This window comes from Alnus glutinosa, chromosome 12 (assembly GCF_958979055.1).
Source record: "Alnus glutinosa chromosome 12, dhAlnGlut1.1, whole genome shotgun sequence".
Lineage (NCBI taxonomy): Eukaryota > Viridiplantae > Streptophyta > Magnoliopsida > Fagales > Betulaceae > Alnus > Alnus glutinosa.
The window spans coordinates 798,878-819,600 of record NC_084897.1 but is presented as its reverse complement, the minus strand read 5'-3'; the positions used below and the strand labels follow the sequence as shown (position 1 = coordinate 819,600).

The following is a 20,723-nucleotide window of genomic DNA, read 5'->3' as shown; positions in this document are numbered from 1 at the left end:
CTCGGCAAGCTCTAATACGATCAGATTTATAAGTACGCATCTTCTATATAACATACGAGCAGCACCAAACCTTTTTAGAGTTCAAGCATCCATTTCGATTCTTTACTCACTGTCTTCCTTGCTTAGTCCTACTTTTAACGTCCGCTCGAACCATCCGTGTATTTTATCATCAACTTAACGCTTTCCGATTATATAACAGGTTGTTCAAAAGGATCCATCCTGTTCATTTGGTTGGTGAACAAACAACAAAGCTAGCCAAAAGTTGAGGCCCATAGAAAGAAATACAACATCTGATTTTGACATGTAAAAATGACCTTTCAGAGGTTGCTAGGCTCCTAGTTGTTGTTGAGGAGGACTGACCCAACCCCATCCTACCTCTAGACGTCAACCTCATTGAACAAACACGTTTGAAGATTATGATCATCTGTAACGCCGTAACTGTGCCGGGTTTGAACCGGAACTATAACTTGAACTAGATACATCATTCTTCTCCTTGGGACCGAATATTGATTAAACGGAGTAACTTCACTTACTTACTTTCTTAATATTTTATTACTTTTAATTATCCTCGTATTCTTAAATTTCAAAAAGTTACAATATTGGGTTTTTATGTTTCAAAATTTTGCAATGGCACCTAGATGTCAAACTCTCAAAAATACCCTCCTTTTTTTTAGAAGTACAAAAAAATGTAGAAGGCCAACCATGGGTTAGAAGAGAGAAATCATACGGGAGAAGTGTTGTGAACGGTGTCAACTCCAAAAAAATATATTAGTGATCTGGTTTTTACTGAAGCCACTGCTGGTTTGTGGGCTCCTATAGTAGTATATTTTATAACGGAATTGAAAGTGCAAAAGGTGGAACGTACTCGAAGATGATGCTCTCCAAATAATGCATGCATTACAGAAGGATGAGAAGAATTAGAACATATATATATGGCTAACTGATCGATGATGTCAGGTGAGTGTTGAATAGTGTAAGGGTGACCCATGTCAGAAGAGAAGCTAATGAAACAGCTAATAGATTAGTTAGGGTAGCGTTTACTTTTATGGATGAATAAGTGCATATATAAGGAGAAAGGAAAGCTGTTCATTGTATTCTCGATATTGTCTGCGATGAGCATTCTGCTACATAATTTTTCTTGAATGAACAAAATGCGAGATTAAATTCAATAATAATAATAATAATAAGACCAAGAATGAGACGTACAAGTAATATTAATTTACCCTCGAGGCATCCAAGTCTCCCTCACCAAATTACACCGAAAAAAGTAACCAAAGAGTGCAAAATAGATAAGTTTATGAGTAACAATATGGAGTTTTTAAATTTCCTAAAAACACAATAATTAACACAATGTAATCCCAAATGAGCAATTGCATTGTCAAGCAACTAAGTCATAGATCCCGATCATTCAGTATTCAATTCTAGAAGAATCACACATTCGAAGAATTTTAAGGAAAACACATGTTATCTTGTCAAATCATTACTTATTTTAAAAATTTAAACGGATAAAAAAAATATGAATTTAATCATTTAATTTATATTCTAACAATAATAATTAAAAAAATTACAAAATACTACCGAAAGATTTTTGATAAAGTTTTCCCCAACTAACTCAGAAAATCAGCAACCCGTGAAACTCAACTATCTAACAAATCATTCACAGCCCATGTCACATTTTTTTTTTTTTTTATATGAAGAATTTTTTCATAACAAATACCATAAATAAGAGCACATATAATATTCTCCCATTCATTTTGGACAAAAATTTTTTTTTTTTTTTTTTAAAAAAAAAAAAAAAAAAAAAAAAAAAAAGTGTTTATTTTGGAATGTCAAGTCAATGTCCTCTTATTGAATTGCCCAAAAAGGCGGCGGTTGAATAATCAAAATCAAACTTTTTTTTTTGGAGACGGGAGGAAATCTCGTCGCAAGTTTGCTTGAAAACGAGAGTCATGTGGCTAAAAAACGCAATGATTAAGAACGTGACACTAAATTCTACTGTTTCTCCGTTAAAGCAAATAGTTAATAGTAAGAAAATCTTTTTTAATCCCTTAATAATAATAATAATAATAATTAACGGGTGCATTTCTTTTTCAGTAATACATAATTGAAGTTAATGCTTTTCACCTTTTAGATGCTAAAGTGTAGTGTCGGCGGCACAGTGAAGACCAATGAGATGGGTATACGTCGCTACCAAAGGGTTAGGCCTTTATTGAATATTAGTGCATACTTTTATTACAGGGAGAAGTGCACGTAATCTTCAAATTATTGTTTTCAGGTGCCATCAAATTATCAATTGTATTAATAATTATTTTTAAATTATTAAAAGATGTCAATAAAAAGATAAAAATAATCTTAAAATGTTTCAATAAGACAAATATATTCTTATAATTTTTTATTTTTATTTTTTAAAAAAAACTACAATTAAAAAATGATTTTTTTTTTGAAAGATTGAAAAAAATATTATTAAAAAAAACCAAATTTATTTTAAAAAAGAAAAATGAAAATCTTTATAAAAAAAAAAATGAAAAACCTTGTTTTTTACTTTTTATTTTTTATTTTTAAAAAAAAAATATATTTATAAAATAACGTGACAATTTATGTGAAGTTTTCAACAAAAAGTGGATTCCTTTATCTTTATTCCATTGATCACTTGTTTTAATCTTAAAGGCTACACAAGAATGACTAAATGAAGTGAAGTTGGTTGAATCTTAATGTCAGTTTTGGTCGCACCAAACCAAATTATAACTTTCTACCAAAGAACTTGAAAAGGAACCAAATAAGCATTGTGCATGCATGGGGGTAGTAATATAATTAAGCAAAACCATTTCAATCTTTACAATTTTTATAATATCCTATCGTATGGATTTTGTCAAATTTCAATTATTGTTTTTAAATTAGATTGTTATAATTTTGACACATTAGGTCATAAATGTTAATTTGATAGCTTTATCATTTAATATTAGGTATTAAGATGAGATTTAATATTCATTGTCTATCTCTAGTTTCAATTTCTTTTATTTGAAGTTATATTGACCTCTCTCATCAAATAATTTATATTTTCCTGTTGACTTATATTCAGGACTTAAAAAGAGAGTGCTGCTATGGGTACTGCAATTTTATTATAAGTTTCTTAAAAATTAATATGGGAGTCCATGCTGTACTTATTACATCAACTGCTAAAACATAGATTGTCATGTGACAATTCACATAATACTGATCATGTTTACAGTTCATGTGGTACTTACCACGTTAATTATTAAAATACAAACAATCACACAACAATTCGCGTGACATTAATTTTTTGATAAATTGTGAATAGCTATGTAAATTTGTAAGAAAATTATAATAAAAACTATAATAACCATGTATTTTTCCTTAAACAGACATATGGAAAAAGAAAGTTCATGAAAGCTATAACTATTACATTGCGAATCTTGCTTAGGAAAAGGGGACGAGAGAGTTTTCTACGCGCGCCACCAACGTGCACGTAGAACTTTAGACTCCTCACTTTCAAGTTTGTTACAATCTTTTACGGTCTCGGATTTAGATCTCATGCAATATCTTAGGTATTAAGTATGGTGCATTAAATATAATGAATGGTTTAAATCTTGCTAACAATGCCAAAATGCTTTTAAAAAAAAAAAAAAAAAAAGGAGTTTAGTCGGATGGCAAACTATTCTCAGAGTGGTTCGATCACCTTCGAACGAGCCGAATCACTCTTTTTGGCTAAAGGTAGTTCGGCCAGCTTAGACTGACTCTAGTTAGGTTGTTGGTCTACCAAACATCTCCCCAAAAAATTACCTCACAACCTCTTATTTATTTATTTATTTTTAGCTTTGTTGTTTAAATGTAACGGCCCAATTTTTTTTAAAGAAATCAAAATAATAAAAGAATATGGACAATACCATAAAAGCCTCAGCCGTTGGTAAGGCTGCCGCTCGGAAGACCGGTTAGGGTTGGTGAATGACCGGCATTGCCCGGTTGACCACAAGCCCCAAAATCGTAAAATTATTGCGCAATTAGCAGTAGCAAGATGCCATCAAAATCAGGCAAAGTGTCATTTCTCTCACCAACCCCAACCAATCGCATCCACAAAAATCTATGACATCCGACAGCTCTCAGTTTTCAGAGCCAGGCTCTCTCACATGGACTTTTAGAGCAATGTAAAAGCATGCCGCATGCATGTATGTATTATTCCATTGTTTAGATCATCATGTTATGTGTGAACATGATCTAAAGCTTTATCTCAAAAAAAAAAAAAAAAAAACCATAAGACTCCATGCCATGATTGCCATCAACTTGTATCCTCTTTATCAAACAAACATGATTTGAGCCCAATCCAATCTAATTACATGTATAAGGAAATATGACATAATTTAAATTTTTAAGGAAATACTATTTGATTATGTGCTTAAATAATTAATTCTATTAGAATAATAATTAAACCATTAAATTGAAAAGTTTCTATCAATTTAAATTTTTAAGACAAGTGACCCTTTCAAATGATATCATAGCAGTTATAAATTCAAATCTTAATTCCATAATATACTTCTTATTTAAGTCTACTATATGTTGGACGACACTTATTAAAAAGAATCATTAAATTAACCATCTATATTAATTTAAGGGTTAAATACGTTTTTATCTCCTGTGGTTTAACATATTTATTTTTTACTCAATTTGGTTCATTTCGTATCACAGATAGTACCTTGGTTTTGGTGAAAGACAGAGATGGTACTTCCGTCTAAAAATTAACGCTAGTATGCATCAGTGCCACTAAACACCTTTTAAAAGTCAACACCTGTTTTAGATGCCATATAAGTTTGCGTTCCCAGCTGCGGGTATGATGTGTACATGCCACATCAGTGCCATGTCAGACGATGTGCTGCAATATTTTTTTTTAAAAAAAATTAAAAGCGTTAAAAAATGAAACAAAAACAAAAACAAAAACAAAATGAGGGGTAGCTCAGCCACCCTCTTGGCCAATTTGGGGGTAGTCTGTGGCCCTTGCTCTTTGCTATTAGGCCTTGGCAATCCAACATAAGACATGACACTTATGTGGTATCTGGGATATGTGTCAATTTTTATAGGGTGTTTAGTGGCACTTATATAAACTAGAGTTAATTTTTGGATGGAAGTACCATATTTGTCTTTCGCCAAAACAAAAATAACATCTGCGGTACGAAATGAACCATAAAAAATAAAAAATGAAGGAGTTAAACCACAAGGGAATGGAACGTATTTAACCCTTAATTTAAAGCTTTTAATTGAAATGGTGGATGATTTAACAATGTTTTAATAAAACTTAAAACATCATCAATTTTTTGCCATAAATATATTTTATCAATCTAATATTAATATTACTATTTCTTTTTTGGTTAAGCATCAATCTAATTTTACATATAACCTTAATCAATTTTTTCTATTAAATTATCTCTAAATTTAGAGAGAGGTTACAAGTACAATGAAAATCCCTTAAATTAATTTTAAATTTTAATGGATGAAGTTTTTCTCTACACTTTCATGTGACATGAATTTGGAGTAAGATTTTGTTCGATTTTAATAATTTGTTTAATTAAATAATTTGATTTTATCTCCACGTAATTTACCGGTAGAACAACAGCATACGGTAAGAAATAACGACCTTGACACGCAACCTAAACACAGGACCTGTTAGATCTGGGATTCCCCCACCCACAAGAAAAAGGAATCCAAACCGTAGAGCCCGGTAACCGGTCACAAGTGCCGTCGTCCCTATAAATAGCGAGCGTTCTAAGGTTCAAAGTCGTCCAGTCGTTGAGTTCCGCTAATTTAGGCTCAGCAGGCACAACCCTTTTGAGCTCCAGATCTGCTTGCACTCACTATCTACAGGTACGCTTTTCTTATGCTTCTGAAAGCGCATTTAGATTTGCGTAGACTTATTTTGACTGTTAAGGTGTACAGATCTGGGTGTTTACTAGTGTTTGTAGAGATTTACGGCTATCGTTTTCTGTTTTTGATAGTTTGTCGTGCATATATGCGTTGGAGATTTTCAATGTAGTCTTGGGTTGGGGATTTTTTTTTTTTAAGGATCTCAGAGACACGCAACATTGTAAACTTTGTAGTAGATCTGGTTGTTAGGCTTCTCCGTAGTTGCTATGATTTGGGTCCTTTTGGGATGTTCTGTTTTTTTATAGGTATTTCTATTGTGACTACTTTTGGGCTGTGTCAGTCTCTGGTGCTTTTACCTTATTTACTAGATCTGTCAATTGGGTCTCCATTTCTTGTGGGATTGGAGCAATCCCTGGAAAGAGACCAGTCAGGTCGTGAAATTTACAGTTACGCAATCGTGTAACAGAAAATAGATATGTAGCAGACTATATATTGATATGTTATGCTTTCTAACATGTTGTTGGGTATGTTGTCAGTGTTGTTCTTTGGGTTTTAGATTCTTTTAAGACTTTATATCTGGTGCTTGAGGAATCTGGTACTTCTTTGGTTCTTTCATAATTTTTTTTTTTTTTTTGGCGAATCTAAGCTTATCTAGAAATCATGAAGATAAAATTGGATTAGGATTCTACGCAATTGTTACCTGTTCGTATAAACTATAAAGTATGATGAACTTTTATCAAATTTTAAGGATATGCTTGTTCTTTTGTTCTCAATTCTATTTTCTTAAATATTATTAAATGAACTTGTTCTATGAGAAAAGTACTGCTTGTTGTTATATTAAGATGTCTTTCTGTTGTTGTGATGTGTAGCTTGAGAGAATGGAGACCTTTCTATTCACATCTGAATCAGTCAACGAGGGTCACCCTGACAAGCTGTGCGACCAGATCTCTGATGCGGTGCTCGATGCCTGCCTTGCCCAGGACCCCGACAGCAAGGTTGCCTGTGAGACATGCACCAAGACCAACATGGTCATGGTCTTTGGAGAGATCACTACCAAGGCCAACATAGACTATGAGAAGATTGTCCGTGACACATGCCGTGTTATTGGATTTGTTTCTGATGATGTGGGTCTTGATGCCGACAACTGCAAGGTCCTGGTCAACATCGAGCAGCAGAGCCCTGATATTGCCCAGGGTGTCCACGGACACTTCACCAAGCGCCCTGAGGAGATTGGTGCTGGTGATCAGGGTCACATGTTTGGTTATGCTACTGATGAGACCCCTGAGCTTATGCCTCTTAGCCATGTCCTTGCGACCAAGCTCGGAGCTCGCCTCACTGAGGTCAGGAAGAATGGCACCTGCCCCTGGTTGAGACCTGATGGTAAGACCCAAGTGACTGTTGAGTACTACAATGATAATGGTGCCATGGTTCCAGTCCGCGTCCACACCGTCCTCATCTCCACCCAGCATGACGAGACCGTCACAAACGACGAGATTGCTGCTGACCTTAAGGAGCATGTTATCAAGCCTGTCGTCCCTGAGAAGTACCTTGATGAGAAGACCATCTTCCACCTTAACCCCTCAGGCCGCTTTGTGATTGGTGGCCCTCATGGTGATGCAGGTCTCACTGGCCGTAAAATCATCATCGACACTTATGGTGGCTGGGGAGCCCATGGTGGTGGTGCTTTCTCTGGAAAGGACCCAACCAAGGTGGATAGGAGTGGTGCCTACATTGTCAGGCAGGCTGCCAAGAGTATTGTAGCAGGTGGGCTTGCTCGCAGGTGCCTCGTGCAGGTCTCTTATGCCATTGGTGTGCCAGAGCCCTTGTCGGTCTTTGTTGAATCATATGGAACTGGAAAGATTCCTGACAAGGAGATCCTCAAAATTGTGAAAGAGAGCTTCGACTTCAGGCCTGGAATGATCACTATTAACCTGGACCTCAAGAGGGGTGGCAATGGTAGATTCTTGAAGACTGCTGCCTATGGACACTTCGGAAGGGATGACCCAGACTTCACCTGGGAGGTTGTGAAGCCCCTCAAGTGGGAGAAGCCCCAATCTTAAGATGATTCATCCCATCCTCTGCTGTTCAATGCTTGTTTTTATCGGTACTTGATGAATAATTTGCACGTATGCTTACTGGTGCTGCTCAATATTCTGCAGCTATTGCTAATGCCCTCTAATCCCTTACCTAAGATTTCTTTTTCTTTCTTTCTTTTTTGGCTTTTTGTTTCTTGTTCTTTTTTTTTTCTTCTATATTTCATTTTTATGTAATCTTGTTACCAGTGTTGGTACAATGAAAAATATATCAGAATTTTACCAAATTGATGGCACTGGAATTAGGAAAGAGCTTTCAAACTTTGTGATTTCTTGCAGAATATAGCACCGGGGCTGTACCAAATTTTATTAGTGTTCTTTGGCAAAACCAAATTCTCTCTCTCTCTCTCTCTCTCTATCTATCTCTCTCTCTCTCTCCCCCCCCCCTGTTGAACCTCCAATTGCATCCCAATATCTCCTACTCTTATGTACATTTCAGCATGACGCTGTTAGTTGATGCTTGCACTATGATTTGGCCTATTGGAGAGAACTCCTGTTTCTCTTGGTTGGGGCCAGCTGCTTTGCATTTAGCTGAAACCAGTGGAACCTTCTGTCTGCTTAAGTTTGTCGGTGGGCACCTCGGTTTGCTGACTGACAGCTAACCAAATTCTCACATGCATTTAATGGTACGAAACTAAGGAACCCTATCCGCGAATCCGGATATCCAGCCATTTGTTGCAATCTGACAGTATGACAGTAAAATTATTGCAAATCGTTATCCCCTCTTGACCTCTTTTGAGGAGTGGTGATACATATTCTCTTGTCTTCTTTTTACTTTTTTTTTTTTAAATTGACGTATCTTTTAAAATCACTATTAGATCAAAATTTAATGGTAATTTTAAGAGTCACATTAATTTTAAGTGACAAAAGGAGGACAATGTGATAATATTTAGCATTACTCATCTTTTGAGAGTATTCAATTTTTTTTTTTTTTATCCCTCTTATTTTGCATTGTTGTCAGGATCTACACCATTCATTTTAAATGATCCATCCAAAATAATATAATAGTACTGCATCTCAAAGTTTTTCTTCTAATTGAGTTGGAGAAAATTATAATTTATTAAATAAATATCTGGGTTTGCATATTATAAGGGCATATATTAGTTTAATAGACTGAATTAAAAAAATTTGTTTCAAATCGCGTCCTTACATATATATATATATATATATATATATATATATATATATATATATATATATATATATATATATATATATATATTAATTTAACAGATTGAATTGAAAAAGACTTTTCATCCAAATTTGTATTGTGAAACAATTATAAGAAAAACAAATCAGGAAACCACTGGTACCTTTTTAACTTTTGTTCCTTGTTCAATATCGCATCTGTCTCTCTCACATCAATTACCAGGTAAAACATCTGATGAGTTTGAACTCTTTTTAGAAAGTTCAAAATATGGAAACTTTGACTATAAAACATATGCCATGGGTTAAAGTGGCAAAAAAGAAAAGAAAGAAAAAAAGGAAAAGTTTAGAAAAAGAAATAAATGAATGCTACACACCTTTCTTTTATTATATTTTGTTGATATGGCACTACCAATCAATTTTTTTTCTTTCTTTGAAACAATGATCGATTGTCTCAATAATATTGTAGAATAAAAATGTGATTTCTATCATTAAAAAAAACCTATTGATTTGGGCGTTGAAAAAAGAAAAGAAAAAAAAAGTTCATTAAATTTGAGATGAGAATAAATACCCTAGGGCTCAATCGACAAAAAGGCCCACTTAATAGCAAGGTTGTAAAGGACCTGCTTCTAAGACAATTGTTGCATGGCTAAGAGCAACAACCACTAAGGACCACCTCAAAGGAGTCCTGCATAAAAACTAAAAAGAAAAAAAAAGTTATGGCATCTAGAAACCAAACACTTTTCCTATTCAGCTTCCCACTTAGAATCATTTATTGGCTTAATCATCGGAGGCTCTCTCCCTCTGCCGGTGTCACTTTGATGGTCTTCCCTTATTTTCTAGGCACCCATCGCTCAATTTACCTACACAAAAATCTGCATCAACAAAATTCATTAATCCATTATTTTTTAAAAATAACTAAAGTTCTCTATTCTTTTCTTTTCTTTTCTTTTCTTTTTTTTTTTTTTTTTTTTTTTGTAGGTACATTGAAACCGAACTACAAACAAACTAAAAGCATACAAAAGTACTATAAACCTAATAAACTAGTGGGAGGTGGATCTCTCCCACTTGCACTTCATAATCTTAGGATTTTCTTTTAAAATACTAGTAATGATGCAGTATTAGAATTATTAATAATAAAATGTGGTTTTCCTTTTTTCTTTTAGTCATGATGAAGTATTATGGTTGTCAACATTCCAGCAGGATCCTTCTCTTTAGCTGGTTGGCTGTTATTCTTTACTGCAAGGAAGGAAACGGACATGGTACATGATCTAACTCTGTAGGCCATGGACCCATAGCTATTACAAATATAAAATTAGATTTTGATAAGTTAATAGATGATTAATTTAATTAAAGAAGTTTTGGCGCCATTCATTTTGTTACCATTCAACATATGATACTGAGATGCCTTATTTACATAAGGCTATGTTTGTTAAACGTTTTGAAAACTGTTTTTTATTTGTTTTTTATGGTCAGAAAATTAAGAAACGTTTTTGGTAAGATTCACATTTGAAGAGTGTTGTTTGTGGGTTCATTTAAGAAAATAGCGTGATAAACTTTTTAAAGTGTTTTGTATTTTCAAGGAAACAAACATTGAACATGCAAACAACACCGGTTTATTTTTTCAGGTGCCGGAGTTGACTTTCTCAGATAAAAAAAATAAAAACTAAAATGAAAAGAGAGCGACTATGCAGTCACCCTCAACAGCGGAGAGGGGTGGCCGCGCAACTACCCCTAACCTTTGATAAAGTGAGATATCTGCACAGGAAACTAATTATTGCTGGCAAATTACTATATTAATCTCCAAAATTAGAGCTGTTTTCTACAGCATATTGATAATCAAGAATAAAGAGGGAAGTGTACAATATAGAGTAAAAAAATATTTCACTGGGGTTCTATAACCAGTCAAAAATATGTTGTGAGAGATAAGATGAGAGACAAAAAAATAAAATTTATGCTTTTCCTCCTGAGCTTCTTTGGAGGCTAAATTTTTGTACCAGATCCGGTTCAAGTAGTTCCTGTGGAGAGTATGTAGTCTGCCCAAGCAGATTGTACCGGATCCTGGTCTGCTAAATTTTTGCAATACTTCGGCTTGGTTTAAAAAAACTTTTTCCTTCACCCTTTTGTTTTTTTTTTTTTTTTTTAAAAAACAAAAACATTAACAAATACCTTAAAATACAAAAAACTCAAAACTACTTTCACCTTTATGTCACATCAGAATACTTTCTTCAAACAAAAAACACGTTCTAAAAAGCATCGACAAACGGAGCCAAAATTTCAGCAGTGAAAATATGGGCTAGTCCAAATAGAAGAAATGAATATGAGATTGCCTGCATGTATCTCATTCACCTGCCAAAGAACTGCTATTCTCTAAACTCTGCCCCTTAAAAACTGGAATGAGAGTGCAAAAGAATGTAATATTTATGGAAATCATCCAACCTCGAATAGAAGAAAAACCCCAAGGCATCTCAAAAATTATTAGCATGTCTGGCAATCAGTAAATGGTTTTCCGGAGAGATAGTAGAAGGAACATATCTGACAAGTTGTGTTTCAAAACCACATTCCTTGACCCACGTTAATCTCCCCATGTCGATAATCTGCTTGCACATAAACCCTAAGACCGCCCTTTCAACTGCTTTCATGTTCCTCGTAATGTCTTCAACTCCGTTTGCATCCCCACTGCATGCTTCCTTTTGACTGTCACAACATGAAAAAGTAACTATGCCAGTTGCTCCAAAAACAAAAGGAGGAAAGAAAATATCAGATCCTTTCCACTAAAATTCTTAAGAGAAAAACTAGAAGAAGGCATTCACATAGCGACAAGTTCAAAATGATTACATCAATTCTAGATGCAATTTGGCATCAATAACATCAGGAAGATCTGAACCATGATCAGCATCTACTGCCCAGCTGGTAAACCATGTAATTGCATGGAATTCTTCCTTGGTGATTCCCAAATTTGATAAATATTTTTTATCTGCAGGGTGGCCAGAGTCACAAAGCTAGTCAGCTCATAATAAGGGCGTTTTATTTATTGAAATGCTTGTGATTTCTATATTTTTCATCTATTGTGGGAAGTAGAGAGTTATTTTTGAGGCGGATAAATTGATTACTTATGTAGTGCTTCCACTGGCAAAGATGATGGCAACATGTTGCTACAGCTAGACCTCTCAGATTTTGATTACTACTGTAGTGTTCAACATTATCTGGGCTAGAATGTTCAGCAAGGCAACATCTTAGAGTCAAATCTGCAGCCAAAATGTTTGTAAAACAAACTTATTTAGCGACACAATCTTTCATCAATGATAGCTACTTACGTAAAATGATGAGATGTACCACAGATTTCATAGTCAAGGTTGTATGGAAACTGCAAAAGTAGTAGAATTACCTGTAGCAGGTCCGCAGAGATGTTTACCAATAGCCAGGTAAGGAACTCCTTGCAAAGACTCAACAGCATTCAAGTTTAAATCCTCAACTGCAACAGTTAAATTTCACAATGTAACAAGGTATGAATACGTAATCAATTGTTATCTAGTTCTATCTCCTATATAGCGAGAATCCTTCCTGCATGCAGAGATTCCACCACTATGTAATATAACACTTACAGAAGAACTTAAATACAGAGTAAATTATGATACTTAGGCTGTTCTTGCTGGTGAATATAACATGCATCACCCTGGATTGAGTGGAAGTTCAAAGCAAAATAATTGCCGCTGAGAGAATATAGTTGGATATAACTAAGAATCCTTAAACAGTGCAAATAGGTATCAAACAGTGATATGAAAGTTACACAATAACCTAAATACCACGCAAACAAAACATTTTATACTGTTCTTCCAACCAAATTTTACATGTCATAATTCCCTAATGATCCTTGAAAGCAACTTTCAGATGGAAGTACTCTTGGCAGGGGTAAGGGATATCTGCTACCAGCATCACTAAAACACTGCCGCCTTCATTGCTAACTATACCACCGACGGTAAAGTTGTCATTCAATTTTTTTTTTTTTTTGATGAATAAGTTGTCATTCAAATTATACATGCTATCCACACCAAACCACCACCTAAAATATAGTTGTCACCATAACCTCAACACTCCCTCTCTTTAGTCGTGTAACTGACCGAACCTAGTTGCATTAAAAGAAGCTAGTGCTAACATTCATAATTAATGAAATAAAATCAGCCTTCAAAATTTTACCATGTATATACATGTTTGTGTTCAAGCAAGTACCAATGTTTTGCGAGTTTGGTTAAAGTCACCGGAGAGTGTTGGATTCTAAATGTAAAAGTCCATGGGCCATACTCACTCTCAAAAGACACCTTGAGAGAGGAGGAGTGTCCATGGCTTATAAAGTCTACAAGACAAGGATCTCTTAGCAATGTGGGACACTTTAACACGCCTCCTCACGTGTGGCATCTTTGGCCAAACACGCGTTCAACAACGGGAGAGAAAGGCCCATCATTGTCAAAGGAACCTGCTCTGATACCATGTAAAAGTCCATAGGCCTTACTCTCAAAAGACGCCTTTTAGAGAGGAGGGGACACTATGGCTTATAAAGTCTACAAGACAAGGATCTCTTAGCAATGTGGGACACTTTAACACGCCCCCTCACGTGTGGCATCTTTGGCCAAACACGTGTTTAACAACGGGAGAGAAAGGCCCATCATTGTCAAATGAATCTGCTCTAATACCATGTAAAAGTTTATGGGCCTTACTCACTCTCAAAAGACGCCTTTAGAGAGGAGGGGTGTCCATGGCTTATAAAGTCTACAAGACAAGGATCTCTTAGCAATGTGGGACACTTTAACACTAAATGCCCTGCATTTACCTTGATACTTGGGTTATCAAAGAATACAACTTTTCACAAATTTGAGAGACTCTTGCTTAGGCATAACATCTTTATAATGTTTTTTAAATGTCTCAGGAAAATATTAGAATGGAAAATTAATTTACTAAATGTAGTTATCAAAGTTTTAATAAAAGACAGCAGACATCTTTTTTTTGATAAGTAAGACAGCAGATATCTAATAATGGAAGTAGAGAATATGTTTTACAACAAAAGGATTACAAATTTACAAGGACCCTTACTGTCAATTCTCAAACGCTCTAATATCAAGCTCTCTTTCTGTCGCAAAGATCGATCAGCCTAGAAGTAGCATTGGCATGACATAATATTAATAATTTGATAAATCTAAGTCAAAGAGGTCATGAACATCTTCAAATCAGGTTATAAGAAAGCACAAGTAACATTAGCCTAAATTTAAGAGCAATCTCAAGTCCAACCAACTAACCTTCAGCTTGTATGACTTTCTCTCAACTAGAAAAACCCTTTCGATCCCATAACAGTCTGCAAGCATTTGTGTCAAGTATCCTCTCCCTGCTCCAAACTCAACCACTGCAGGGACACCATTTTTTTCACCCTCAGAGCCACATTGTTCCCTCCCAACATCATTCCTCAACACCCCAAATTCTTCCAAGTTCCCAAGAATCGATGCCTGTTGCATAACATGTTTCTCCTGAAATGGCAATTTCCTGCAAACAAAAACTCGTCTTTTATAAAACCACACCAACACGACAAACGAAAAACTCATTAATGCCAACATGTTTACCCATCTACTTCTCCCTTAATCCACATATTGCAAGCTTCAGGCATCTTATACGAGTCACGGATATCCTTACATATCAACCCATGAACAGATTCAATCTTTTCAATCAATTCAAAGAATTCAGGCACACTCATACTATAAAGAGCAGCCCTCTTCGTTTCTGAAGATACATTATCCACATCCTCTTCTTCTTCATCTCTGCCAGCATTGACGCCCTTTTGGTAAAAGGGTTGGAGAGTCAAGGATTGAACTTGTTTGAGTAATGGGCATCTCTTAACATGCCCTTCAAGATTATCCTTGAGTACGGAGCTATAGAATCAATCCACCAAAAGAACACACAAGAATTAATATCACATTAGACATGGAGCTTATGCTTACAGTGAAAAACTTAAAACCCAGAAAGTGAAAAGTAGAAGAAAGAATACTGAGAAGGGTCTAGTGGGCAGGGTATCCACTGGCCATTGGACCTGGGGCTGTGGTTGCCACAGAACCTACAGCAAGATTTTGATTAAGCAAAAAATTTGATAAATCAAAGACAGAACACCCGTAAGGAATTTGAGAAACACAGAGGGAGAGAGATGTTGAGGATACAAGGAATCGTTGAGAGGGGTGTTGGAGCAGAATCTGATTTTCTTGGGAAGCCAGAACTGGCAGCGGTTCCTCTCCATGTCCGTTCCTGTTAGTGCGTCCATCTACTTCTGTTTCGCTCGCTGTTCCAAATTCCAAGCTTTGAGCCCTTTACAGTACTTCGAACGGAGACGGTGTCGTTTTTCTGCCGAAAGCACTATTTTGTCCATTATTATCATACTATGAAGAGTTTTGGGATTTATTTTTATTTTTTTATTTTTTTTTACTTTTAAGTTTAAAAATGTGCTTTCAAATTAAATGTATACGACCGGTTATGATTGTGGTTATGAGAATGTAATCAAGATACCCGATTATTTTCATTTAAATAATCACAATCGTCAATTATCCGGTTATTAACCGGGTAACTAGTTTTCACACATTTTTTAATTTTTTTTAATACAATATTCAATGTTAAATAATAAATGCTACTGGACGGCCATAATTTCATTTATTATTTACTATTCATTCATTTCAATCATAAGCTTACAATCAAGTCCATAGATTAAATAAAATGTTTTTTTTTAAAAAAAAAAAAAAAAAAAAAAAACAATATTAGCTGCAACTCTATTCTTGATTGTACAACAGTAACTCTTTGCCCCACATATCACCAACACCACCTAGCTCTAATTTCTCGCTAATATCATAATTCACACAACAAAATATGGTTGAGAACTTCTTATTTTTTTAATTTTTTTAATATTTTTTTACCATATATGTTTCAATTTATGGAATTTATTCTTCGTCCATTCAGAACATATATTCTCCTAGCTGTGAAAGTATCCAACCATATATCAATAAATTGCAATATTTAGTGAGATCTGATAGTAATTTGTATTACGTATCCATATAAATAATAAAACTACAGAATCTTTATATTTTTAATATCCAAGAGTAATTTATGGCCTTGAGCATCACGCCTGCTAATCATGTGGTAGAAGAGAAAGCAGGGAGGGAGGGCGTGAGTGATCGAGCACTGAGAGAGAATGAGAAGAAAATTACACAAGAAACTTAGAATTATGTTATATATTTTTAATTATTTACATTTTTTTTATTTGTTATATATATATATATAAACCGGTTATCAGTTTATTAATTAACTGATATCTTAAAATTCTATAATCGGTAATCTTGGACTTGGTCTTCTAATGATTTTAAGCTGATGCCTTATTTTGTGGAACATAAGGATTTGAAGTAGGTAATCTAATACTATTCACTTAAGTTTTTGAAATGAATAGTAATTCACCGGTATTTTCTTTCAATATATATATAGAAAGATCATGAATGGAGCTGCATGGCCTCTCATGTTCTTGAGAAAGCTGTCATTTTCCTAGACCTTGCTTTTATCTTCTTCATTTACATCACCTTTTCTATCATGTACTTGGGACGATTTCGGTGATTTCATAAGTCTGCAGTTACGTATATATGGACAATTAAGAGCATCCTTATCGAACTCGTCATTTCCCTCTTGACTCTAAAATTTGGAGAAATATCACAAAAACGGCCCTCCATCAAGCTCTCTACTCTTTTACCATTTTAGTTTTTGTCAGAACCTTAACCCAAATATGGAGAGACAAAAAGTTTTCACCATTCCTTATTTCTGAGTTTTATATTGCCTCTCTCTCTTCAGCTCAGTTTCCTTCCTCCCTTTGGCGCCAGCAATTCCCTCTCTCTCGCTCTCCTTGGGTCATTTAGCCCACAAACGAAAGTTGTGGTCTTGCAGAGGTGGTGGTGCCGGAGGAAGTGGTGGTGGTGAGAGAAGGCCATCAGAGAGGAGGAATTTGAGAGCAAAAGGTATGGGTTTACCAGGTATATATGGTCTCTCTTTCTTCTCTCTCTCTCTCTCTCCTCCGATTTTTTCCCTTTCCCTGAATCTTCACAGCTCTCTCTCTCTCTCTCTCTCTCTCTCTCTATCTTTCAGGTGCTTGTTTAGTTATTCCCCTTCTTCTTCTTTCAATTGTGTTTTGACTGTACATAGATAGTCTTTCTTGTGGGTAATAACGAATTTTGTTTATGGGTATTTCGTTTCTCTACAAAAGATGGAATTTAGGTTGGAAAGGCAATCTGGGTTCGTATGGCCGGCAGTTAGTTTCAATCAACTAAATCTAATAAAAAAAAAAATATTTAGTTAAAATAGAGAAATATTTAGAGATTTAATGTAGAAAACTTTTTAAAAGTGGTTGATAAAATAAAAAAGGTAGATTCTTGAGCTAAAATTTAGAGAAAGTTTGAAGAGCTTGATACGGACATTCATTTTGACCAACTCTTTTTCTTTTCCTTACGTTAATTACTTTCGAAAATCTAGACAACTAGAGGCTTAGTTTATTCAAAAGCCACCTGAACCTTAAATTAATTTGTAGCAAAATACGTATTAACGAGACAATTTACGTAACACCATCATGTTAACATCAATTAAATTTAATTATTTAGTGATTATCATGATAAATATCATTTGAACTTATAAATTAACATAACAATCCACACGATACTAAACTAATTAGTAAGTACCATGTGAACTACGGCAAGGGTTTATATATAAGCAACTTTTTATTCAATACCGAGCTTGTCTCTATCATCTGTTACAACACCTATAGGCTATAGATCGAGTGGGGATCGACTTTTAACACATAGCAGAACAATGAAACTACTAAGAAAACCTCTGATGATTTATTCAACTAGCTAGCTAGTACATAAGTAATATATGTTCCTTCTTAGCTTCCTATCCTGAGCTGCCTCATCAACCGGGATAGTGACAATTGCCAAAAGCTGCCAAGCCAAACATCATCAACGATAACTGATCAGTTGTAATTAAATCAGATCGAAAATAATCCCGGCCAGGACAATGATAATTAATGAAAACCTCTAATTTGTTCAACTTTTATATATATATATAACTTACATGGGTTCTGAGTGACGATGAGACCGGTTCCATTGAAATGGCAGTTCCAAGGGTGCTTCCCGGCAGACTTATAGAAGAGATTCATAGAAAATGAGGCATATGAGACTGAATTTTTTGGATGGAAACAGCTACCTCCAAGCTGAATGGAACTACAGTTCACATGAGTTTGAGCGCAGCTGTAGTCTATGTTGTAAAGAAGCCTATCAGTATCTGTGGAAGGCTTAACAATGCACCACGTATTCCCGCCTTGGTTTACAGGCTAGAAAAACATTTGCCGTACGTTAAAAATTATTGAGACGAGTTATAAGATTGTTTGTGTAAATTAAACTTATTGTTGTTAATGTAGAAGTAGAAAAGATGTGTAACGTTCAGACTATTTCTCTATAAATAAAATCCTATATATAATCAAATCATCAAGGAAAGATATATATTATAGTCAAGAAAATGTTTTAAAGTGTGGACGTAGGCCATAAATCGAACCACCTTAATTCTCAGTCTCTATTTTTTATTTTCATCTCTTTCCTAGATCATGTGATCTTATAAAAAATAAAAGAAATCAAAAGCATTTGTTGATTAAGTACTGCGTTCGAATTGCTGGAACATTTACCTGCTTTAGCTTGTTTCCATTAGCATGCGTCCTTGACTCTGCTTGGTGAATTACAGAACTTAGATGTAAATTTGTAAAGATAAAAAGAAAAAGTAACAAAAATTCTAACATACACCATAGGACTCCATGCAAAAGATATTGGACGTGTACATAGGAATAAATGTAAAGCAAAACGCACCAGTGCTGCATCTGCAACCACAAAAAGACAGCAGAAAAGCCAAGGCCAGAGGAAGGAATATTACCAATGGCCCTCTAGCGAGTTTCATTTTTATCTGTCACTGCAAAAGCAAACAACACAGAGAGAGAGAGAGAGTGAGAGAGAGAGAGAGAGAGAGACTGGCGAAGAGGGTATGGACAGTCGAGAGGTAGATATATATATACCAATAGTGCCCCTTCAGTGAAGAGGATATACAGTTAGTTCTTGGATTAGATGGAATATAATGCTTATTAGTGTAGAATGGAAAAAATGGTAATTGGTTATTTTAAAGATTATAGATAGAAGGCTTTGGTTTGTGTCCGGTGCGCGCCAATACACACAGGACACAAGCCGGAGTTTCACGTGTATCTAATTGTTGATGTGACAGCCTCACTTTGCGTCTTAATTAAGTACATAGTACACTGGAAGACGCAAGTTTTTCTCTAATGCTCCGTTTGTTTCGACGTAAAATGATTTCTGTCGTAAAATGGTTTCAGGGAAGTCATTTTTCTGAAAAATATTTTTCGTCGAAAGCATTTTTCGGTGTTTGGCACGTACAGAAAATCACAAATATTTTTCATATTTTCATTCAATCATATTAACCTATAAAAATTAATTTTTATTCAAAACATATAAATATTAATATAAAAATCATCGATGATGAGATTCGGTCACTGACCGACAAGATTCTGACCATTTTTACCTGATTCCGACTAATATAGCCAGAATTCGAGATAAAGGCCGGAATCCGGACAGTTTCGTCTGAATCTGGAATAGTCGGATTCCGGCAGTTTCGTCGGAATCTGGCACAAACGGCCAGATCCGGCCGGAATCTAGCTCTCTGGCCAAATCCGGCTAGATGGCCGGAATCCGGCTCTTTGACCAGATCCGGCCGGTCTGGCCAAATTCCGGCCAGATTGGTCGCCAGAATCTAGGCTGACCGGATTCCGGCGAAGGTGGCCGGATTCCGTCGCCAGATTCTGGCGACATTAACCGGATGTTGTCGGATTCCGATACCGGCAATATTTTGATAGTGGTCGGCTGCTTGAACGTGAACGTTAACGTGTCGTTTAAAATAGATCGACCGCGTCTGGCGTCTTCAGAAAACGATTTACGCTTTTAAAAAGCGTAAATCATTTTCCGAAATTTACTAAGCATTTTTTGTCAAACAGAAATCATTTTCCGGTTGACTATTATTTTCGCCCCTACCAAACACCGAAAAATGCCGAAATCATTTTACGCCGAAACAAACGGAGCATAAATTAAAGTACAACACAATTTTTTATTTTTATTTTCAATTTCATTCTTATTAATGCGAGTTTTATGACTAACTCCTAGCGCTCCCTGCCTTACGCTAAGTGTTCTGTTTGGATGGAGCAATATAATGCTTATTAATGTTTTCATTGAGAGTAATTCCGGCTTATGCTAGACAGTACTAATATTGTTTCCGGTTTAGCTGGCCGGGTTGATTTGGGGCTTAATTATGGTCTGGTTGGCAATTCTTTTATTTGTGAAGATACTTACAGATATATACTGTTTGGAATTTTGGTTAGAAAAGAGGAAAATAAAATATTTAAAAAAAAAAAAAAATTGTTATCGGTTTATACAATTTTTATCCTACCTTATTATGTCTTCTGATTGCCTCCCCTTTCGGAGATTACTGAAAAATAAAGCTGCCCTT

The 20,723-nt window shown here is 35.2% G+C and overlaps 3 protein-coding genes across 3 annotated transcripts; 1 reads left to right on the top strand and 2 right to left on the bottom strand.

Moving 5' to 3' along the window:
* The first annotated feature begins 5,713 nt into the window (after positions 1-5,713).
* Positions 5,714-8,191, top strand: LOC133851145 (S-adenosylmethionine synthase 2). The gene is made up of 2 exons (XM_062287456.1): positions 5,714-5,871; positions 6,741-8,191. The coding sequence occupies exon 2, from the start codon at positions 6,750-6,752 to the stop codon at positions 7,929-7,931; it is 1,182 nt and encodes a 393-aa protein (XP_062143440.1). The 5' UTR covers positions 5,714-5,871; positions 6,741-6,749; the 3' UTR covers positions 7,932-8,191.
* A 3,225-nt stretch (positions 8,192-11,416) lies between these two features.
* LOC133851795 (uncharacterized) lies at positions 11,417-15,482 on the bottom strand. The gene is made up of 9 exons (XM_062288372.1): positions 15,308-15,482; positions 15,142-15,207; positions 14,720-15,025; positions 14,402-14,642; positions 14,199-14,256; positions 12,499-12,585; positions 12,224-12,358; positions 11,949-12,087; positions 11,417-11,807 (listed from the first exon to the last, which is right to left on the bottom strand). The coding sequence occupies exons 1-9, from the start codon at positions 15,406-15,408 to the stop codon at positions 11,579-11,581; spliced, it is 1,362 nt and encodes a 453-aa protein (XP_062144356.1). The 5' UTR covers positions 15,409-15,482; the 3' UTR covers positions 11,417-11,578.
* A 2,386-nt stretch (positions 15,483-17,868) lies between these two features.
* On the bottom strand, positions 17,869-19,185 carry LOC133852430 (glucan endo-1,3-beta-D-glucosidase-like). The gene is made up of 4 exons (XM_062289188.1): positions 19,025-19,185; positions 18,847-18,884; positions 18,240-18,498; positions 17,869-18,106 (listed from the first exon to the last, which is right to left on the bottom strand). The coding sequence occupies exons 1-4, from the start codon at positions 19,110-19,112 to the stop codon at positions 18,078-18,080; spliced, it is 414 nt and encodes a 137-aa protein (XP_062145172.1). The 5' UTR covers positions 19,113-19,185; the 3' UTR covers positions 17,869-18,077.
* Positions 19,186-20,723: the final 1,538 nt, after the last annotated feature.